The sequence below is a fragment of the Danio rerio genome, chromosome 23 (assembly GCF_049306965.1).
Source record: "Danio rerio strain Tuebingen ecotype United States chromosome 23, GRCz12tu, whole genome shotgun sequence".
Taxonomy (NCBI): Eukaryota; Metazoa; Chordata; class Actinopteri; order Cypriniformes; family Danionidae; genus Danio; species Danio rerio.
Window position 1 is genome coordinate 10,293,267 of NC_133198.1, and position 7,917 is coordinate 10,301,183.

Consider the following 7,917-nt stretch of genomic DNA (forward strand, 5'->3'; position numbering starts at 1 on the left):
TTGTATATAACCCTGATTTATTGATGTTTCCATGTTGTACAGAACAGCTCATCAGCCCATCATCCAAAATCAGGTAAAGAAGAGTAAAAATTGGTGTAACTGACATTTGCCAGACATTTACTCCTTTCTGATGGCAGTATAATCTCAAAAGGTAACTTTTGTTGCTCTATGAGTAAACATTAAAAGTTGCCGCTGTACTGCTGCAGAATTAATTTAAACACAATTCTGTGTACACTTTAATACTTGCATGTTGTGACACAGAGCAACAAAAGCTATTCGCTTTGAAATAATACTTGAGCTCCATGCTTTGTCTGTCCCATTAGCTCTTTTCCCATTTAGCATCCCCTAAAGGACAGTTGTATTCTGTTGGAGAATAAATGCCAAGAAGATACAAGAATCAAAGACAGCACAGTGAATGTAAAAAGCCATTCTGCAGGTTTTTAACACTTTGTCTTTTTAGGTCATGGCATTTTGGGGGGGCGTTAAACACATCAAAAAGAAACGAAAACATTGAAATGTGGAGTGAAAAAGTGAAAAAAAGTTGCCCAGGTGGTAGCTGATATTTTGGAAGGAGGGATCTGGGTGGACGTGTTTGGTTTAGAAGCGGCGCTTCTGACTAGACACAATAGAAGAACGGGACATTGAGATTTGACCGCCACCGCCGCCACTCATGCTCATGCCAGAGCCGCCACCAATCGACATCCCTGAGCCACCACCATATCCAAATCCACTGCCACCTCCGAAACCACTGCCACCACCGAATCCACTGCCACCACCGAATCCACTGCCACCACCGTATCCACTGCCACCACCGTATCCAAATCCACCGCCGCCGCCGCCACCGCCTGTGAAACAACAGAAAAACACATTAGTCTTATAAAACTCAAATGCAGTTACACAAAAAAACATACATCGATATGATAAAGCCTTGTATATAGCTTTTAGAAACTTACTGCTGCTGCTTGATTCCTGGATGTGGATAGTTGCAGTATTGCCACCAGATGCAATTCTGATGAAGTAAAATATAAATGAATGTCAATAGGGAACAGATTTCAAGAGATTATATTCATAGCTTAATTTGAGAAACAAGGTGACTGACCTGGATTCCTCTCCTTCCAGAAGCTTCCTGTAGGTGGCGATTTCAATGTCCAAGGCCAGTTTGACGTTCATGAGCTCCTGGTACTCACGCACCTGGCGCGCCATATCCTGCTTTGCTCTTTGCAGGGCGTCCTCCAGATCCCTAATGCGGAGCTTGGCATCCTTCACTGCCAACTCTCCGCGCTCTTCAGCCTCTGCGATCTGAGCTTCCAGGTTGGCACGCTGAGCAATTCAAAGAGGACATTCCAACTTCAGTTTTCAGAGACACTTTTACATTATTGCTGTACTTAACTTTTCATTGAAAGTACATTTAGTACATACTAAGGAGTTGTTTTGCTATATCAACAGAAACCTGGATCCACAGAATAACAAGCTACTTACTTGTCCCTTGACAGCTTCGATTTCATTTTGAAGTCTGCTGATCATGCGGTTGAGATCAGCAATCTCAGCCTTGGTGTTACGAAGGTCATCTCCGTATTTGCCAGCAGAGGACTGCATCTCCTCAAACTAGTTGAAAAGAGAGACAGTGTCATTAAAACCTGTCAGTTAAGTACATTTAAAGCAATGTTGGTTTGGTGTTTGAAAGTCTTGCTCACCTTCTGTTTGTACCAGGACTCGGCCTCAGCACGGCTGCGGTTGGCGATGTCTTCATACTGAGCGCGTACTTCAGCAACAATGGCATCCATGTCCAGGTTGCGGCTGTTGTCCATTTCCACAACGACTGATGTGTCTTTGATCTGTGACTGGAGTTCACGCAGCTCCTAAAACGGCAAGGTGAAGGAATATGGCATTGAGATACAGCTGACAACAAAAAATTCCATGTCAGTGGTAATATAGCGCCATCAAACTCTCACCTCCTCAAAGATGGCCCTAAGGAAGTTGATTTCATCTTGAAGGGAGTCAACCTTGGCCTCAAGCTCAACCTTGTTCATGTAGGCAGCATCAACATCCTATGAAGGCATGCACAGACCTCAGTAACAGACTCATTTGACTAAAGTGAAAGTAATAACTATTTTAAATAAAAATCAACACAGCAGATGAAGGTTTTACCTTCTTCAGCAGGACAAATTCATTTTCCACTGCGGCACGCTTGTTGATTTCATCTTCATATCTGCGAAGAAAAGTTTTCCATTTTAGCAAAATGCTTGTCAAATTATACCACCAACACATAATGTAGCTCATAGCCTCTAAACATGTTCTAGCACAGCTGCTTACTTGTTCTTGAAGTCCTCCACCAAGTTCTGCATGTTCTTCAGCTCTCCTTCTAGCTTCATCTTCTCATTGCCAAGTCCGTCAAGCTGTCTGCGCAGGTTGGCGATGTAGGCCTCGAACATGGCATCGATGTTGGATCGGGTAGTGGTCTGTTCTTGCAATAAACTCCATTTTGTCTCGAGTACTTTGTTCTGCTGTTCCAGGAAGCGCACCTGTGTTGGAGATAAAAAGATGGAGGATTTGAATAAATTGTTGAGTTAGCAAAATAAGGTATGAGGGATCTTTGATAATCAACAAGATGTATCTTCCACAGTAATTATCAATCACACCTCTCAAGATGACACACCTATGATGGATGTCTCTATAAAATTGATTAGCTTATGTGTCATGCCTGGTTGGCTAGTACTCCTGTGATGGAATAACTGTCCTTTTAACATGGGCACACCCTGTTAATGAAACGCAAACCTCAAATGACACCACACAACATGTTCAGACTCTTCAAGCTTCAATTTATGCTCCCAAAACAATGTTTCCCTCCTGGCATAAAGGCGAGGCTCCTAGGAGAACTGTGCCAAGTGGCAGGCCTAAACAGAGATGAAATGGCACACCTTACCCTCAGGGTGCTAACTGTACCCGCCCTTTGCAAAGTTATTTTGTGCACAACCACAAAATGACTTTGAACTTGCAGGACTCACATTGAAAAAACAAAGCATCAATGACATCAGTGGGGATATATGAGCTGTATCATTGCTGATCATATCTCTTGTCAGAATCACAGAACTGGATATAAATCTAAGGGGGTGGGGGGGGGCAAAATTTACTAGGTGTGGTTACATTGAGAATTCCCCAAAGATGTCAAAGAATACAAACAGGAAACTAGCTTTGTGTAGGTAATTACTGAAGTGATTTTTAGGACATACATGAAGTCAATCGAACATCTAGGGCTATTGCATTAAGTAAATTATTAAGAATATGCTCTCTCTCACACACACATGCACACACCATACTTCACTGCTACCATAGGGATAGTTGGCAAACTTGATCCATGCCCTTATTTGGAATGGCCCAGTCATTGGATCTTACCTGGCTTGGGTTTCCAAACTCAACCTCGCTGCCTTAGAACAATTGCATACTAAGAAAACAACATGAGCCTACGCTAAGATGTAGACTGCTTGACTGATGTTTAGTGTTAATAAAGGAAATGATGGCATATGCAATGCCTGCCGATCGTATCTTGCAATGTGAGATTTCTGTGTGCGCTAGTGACCGGAAAAGTCACAATTGTATTGTGGAGCTGTAGATGTTTGAAAAGAAAAACTAACCTTGTCAATGAAGGAAGCAAAGCGGTTGTTGAGGGTCTTGATCTGCTCTTTCTCCTGGGTGCGGACAACTTGGATGTTGGGGTCGATCTCTAGGTTCAGTGGGGCTAGAAGGTTCTGGTTGACTGTGACAGCTGTGATGGGTACCACACCGCCTGGTCCAAACCCTCCACCAAATCCTGCTCCACCCCCGTACGCTGATCCACCACCAAATCCTGCTCCACCGCCGAATCCTCCACCACTGCCGAATCCTCCTCCAAAGCCACTGCCACCGCCACCGCCACCGCCACCCATGCTGTAGCTGAAGCTTCCTCCAGATCCTGCTCCAAAGCCGCCGCCGCCGCCACCACCACCAGAGCGACGGAAGGACACTGAGCTCCTGCTGCCCATTGGTACTGCGCTGGTTGACATGCTAGAAAAATTCTTCCTAATTCCGCCACCCATGCCACCGCCCATGCCGCCGCTCATGCTTCCACTACTGGTGAAGGTTTTGAAGGAAGTAGACATGGCTTCTGTCGTCTACGAGGGGGTGAGGATCAGAAAAAGAGCAGGATGAGACAGAGATCTGGAGCAGGAGAGCTCACTAAGAGGAAAGTAAAATCCCTCTGAGTGCCCTCTTCAAGCAGTGCAGTGGCTTTTATACCTCTTACCTCATGGGAGGGGCTCACCTGGCCAATCCCCTTTCTGCCTCAGGCTTCTGTCCTGCCTTTTCCCCTGTCCAAGTGATACACACGCCCATCTTGCTGGGCTGGTATGGGAGTATGTTCAGCATTGGAGGCCAGGCCACACCCTGCCTTAGATGCACATGCATACTCACGTAATAAAACAGAGCTATTAAGAGAGAAACAGAGTAGAAAAACAAGGTTAAACTCCACACACCCTTGTATGTACTACGACTCAGAATATACAAGTTCTCTGTAATTTAAAGCCCCTCTTATTTACATAACCAGATGGCATTCTCCAAATGCAAACCATACAACTCCATGAATATTTTATGATTCATGCAGGTATGGGGCCCTCAGTTTGCTTTAAGTGCAATGCAGGAGTATTAAATAGGGGAATATTTGATGAAGGGCTTGAATGTTGAGACTTGGCGCTCATCCTGGAAGCCATAGTGACCCACAGGCTTCTCTTTCCAGTCAAACAATCAAGCTTCTGTTCTCTCACTTCAATGGCTCTGTCACGGACACTGCTTCACCACCTTGTTCTGTGGTTCCCAGAGGGCTGACGCAGTTGCATGCAAAGTAGATTTTTATTATCTTATTAAAACACACTGTGCAAACGTGAATGTGTACAGCATAGTTTTCATTATCGTGTGAGATTTGAATTTTATAAGGTGAGTGTCAGAGCTCACAGCAGTGTGCAATGGCTGCAAGAGCAGTGTGGTTATTTTTGTACCTGTCCTTAGGTGGCATTATTTAGCAACGCGTGCTGCTTTTGTTAGCATGTCACTATCACCCGTATCATGTTTAAATGATTTCGAACTGGAGTCTTGCTTCTAAAGTGGACAGATCTGAGTCTGCTTTCAGCCTTGTAAATGTTCATCAGACCAAGTACAGCAGGAAGAGATTCTGTCTGGTTTGTTTACTTTAGAGCATTAGCATATTAGCAGGGAAGCAAAAGGAAAATAAGGCATATTTCTCTGTAAAAATTTAGGAGGGGTCGCACTTTTAACAAACATTGCTTATGTGGTATTTTGGCCATCTGTGCAGTTTTTTTTTTCTTAAACGGGTTTAGCCCATTGTTAATCTGTTGGTCAAAACAGCGACACTATCAGATGTTGGGGTTGATGAGTTCCACCCAAGTATTTCCCCTTAATTCATGCAATGCAACCAATCGAGTAGTACAAGTTACAAAATGTAGATTAGGTTGTGAGATAAAAGAGGTCTTGAAGACCCAGAAACCATGTATGTGATTAAAAAAACAGGTAAGTGTAACATGTGCAGGTTGATCACGTGAAACTGGTTTGAAATTTACCTTGCGTGTTTGCTTTGCTAATGATCAAACTCATTAAATATTTGAAATGCTTTCATGGTTGTAAACATTTCCCTTGCAGAACCATCTGTTAAAGTTTTGGAGACATTAGGACATTTTGTCTCTTCTGTTCATCCAGGTTTTTATTATATCTGTGATTAGGCTATTATTATATCAAATATAAAATAAAAATAGGCACTGTTGATTTGCTGCACAGTTAAAATATCTATGAATAGATTGTTCACAAACAGTAGTTATTAGAACTGAAATGTTTAATAACATTTTTAATGACTTTTACTGTCGATTTTTAATGTTCCTGACAGTCAAACATTTTTTGTGAGCGTTTACATAAAAAATACAGTTTGAAGTAGCACAACTCATACAATAAAAAGGGATTTTTGAGCATCAGACCACCATATTTAAATGACTTTTACAGTATCATGACATTTAAAACTACAATGCTAAAAATTTAGCGTTGCCATCATAAGAATAAATTATATTTTGAACTATATTTACATATAATGTTTTTGGAAGTATAAAGGTTGTATTGTAATTTTGATCTAGTAAATTCAGTATTGGGGACCAAGGCACTTAAATAAGTAAATAAACTCTTGGGGCCCTATCATACACCCGGCGCAAGGCGCGACGCAATTGTAGTTTTAGCTCAGTGCAACAGTCATTTTGACGTTTTGCACCACGCTATTTAAATAGCAAATGCATTAGCGCTCATACAGTATGTGTGCTAATAGACGTTTTGGTCTAAAAAAGGAGGCGTGTTGAGGCACATTGCTGGCGCGTTGCTATTTTGAGGAACTACAATAGACTGTTCGAACAAAGCTGAAACAAAGAACAAAGCCGGTCCAGCGCAGAGTGCGTTAGTTGTGCGCCTCGCTTACACACTGCTTAATACACACAGGATGTACAGCAATACGCAAATATCTTTACAAATTGAAAAGAATTAAAATATTAAGGATATATGATATAATAAGGATATATATAGGATATAAATATAAAGGATTAAAATATTACAAAACATTATTTTCTAGCCTACTTAAAAATAAAAAACATAATTTCATGCCTTTTTCATCTCGGGGGGCTTTTTCACTTCATTCATAACAATTAGCTTTTGTATAATGTTGTTATTATTAGCATTATTATTATTTATTATATGCATATTATATTTGCTTTATTAAAAACAAGCATAGATTTGCCCACTTGTGAGGTTTTAGACCATATGGGGCACAGCATTTGTGTTTAGATATAACTCATATAATTGACCACACTTCATTATTATTGTTCATTTCTTCGTTTGCTGGAAATTAGAACTAAATTTAGAAATAGTTTTGAAACAAATCTTTGCGCTTAACAAACTAATTATTTATAGGCTAATGGATGTGCGTACAAGTCCACGAGAGTGAAAGTAAATAATGAGGAGGCTCATCTCTCATTCTTGCGCTGTAGATCCTCTGTTTAACTGTTTTCTTGCTAGTGAAATGCTCAGTTTTTCCACTTAAAAAGTCCGTTGTGTAAATAGCAAATGCGATGTATTTGAAGAGAATACGACTCTTGAAGAGAATGGGAGATACGACTCTGATTGTTTTTTTTCTCAAAACACACAAATAACTCATTAAGAAAATAAGCTCCACCCTTTTAGACCGGATAAAGTGGATTTTTCTGTCCTTAAAATAGTAAAAGTGGATTCTGTCAGGCCCTTAATGCTTTTGTGCCCTGCGCTTTGCACTTTGCGCATGGATCGTCAAAATAAAGCCCTTGATGTTTCCAAAATGTTGACCAGTATGCAATATTTCCATTGTGACAGCAGAACACTGATCATTCAGTCCAATTATTCGAACTATTAATCTACTGGGGAACGGCTGATGATTAAAATGCTTTTAAAATTCCCTTCCTTTAGTTTATTTTTTATATTATTTACTGAATGGTCAATATACAGCAAGATGACATTAATCAGTTGATATTAAATATTAATTTGTAAATGCTCACAGCAAAAAAGTCGCTGGTTCGAGCCTCGGCTGGTTCAGTTGACGTTTTTGTGTGAAGTGTGCATGTTCTCCCTGCATTCGCGTGGGTTTCCTCCGGGTGCAATGGTTTCCTCCGCAGTCCAAAGACATGCGGTACGGGTGAATTGGGTAGGCTTTGCAGAATCAACAAAGTAAAAAAAAAGCATAGTCAATCTTAATGGTGTGTCCAAACACCATTTTGAGAAAATAATATATCGAACCAAAGTTAGTATTGCATACAGAATTGATCTTTACTATTTCATATGTAACAATAAATATTTTGTATGTGTATCATT

General features: G+C 40.9%; 1 protein-coding gene across 1 annotated transcript; it reads right to left on the bottom strand.

The window, feature by feature from the left end:
- krt5 (keratin 5) lies at positions 1-4,224 on the bottom strand. The gene is given in 9 exon segments (NM_131156.2): positions 1-845; positions 954-1,009; positions 1,100-1,320; positions 1,480-1,605; positions 1,695-1,859; positions 1,953-2,048; positions 2,149-2,209; positions 2,314-2,522; positions 3,633-4,224. Coding segments are annotated over 9 exon segments (1,686 nt in total). The 5' UTR covers positions 4,137-4,224; the 3' UTR covers positions 1-597.
- Positions 4,225-7,917: the final 3,693 nt, after the last annotated feature.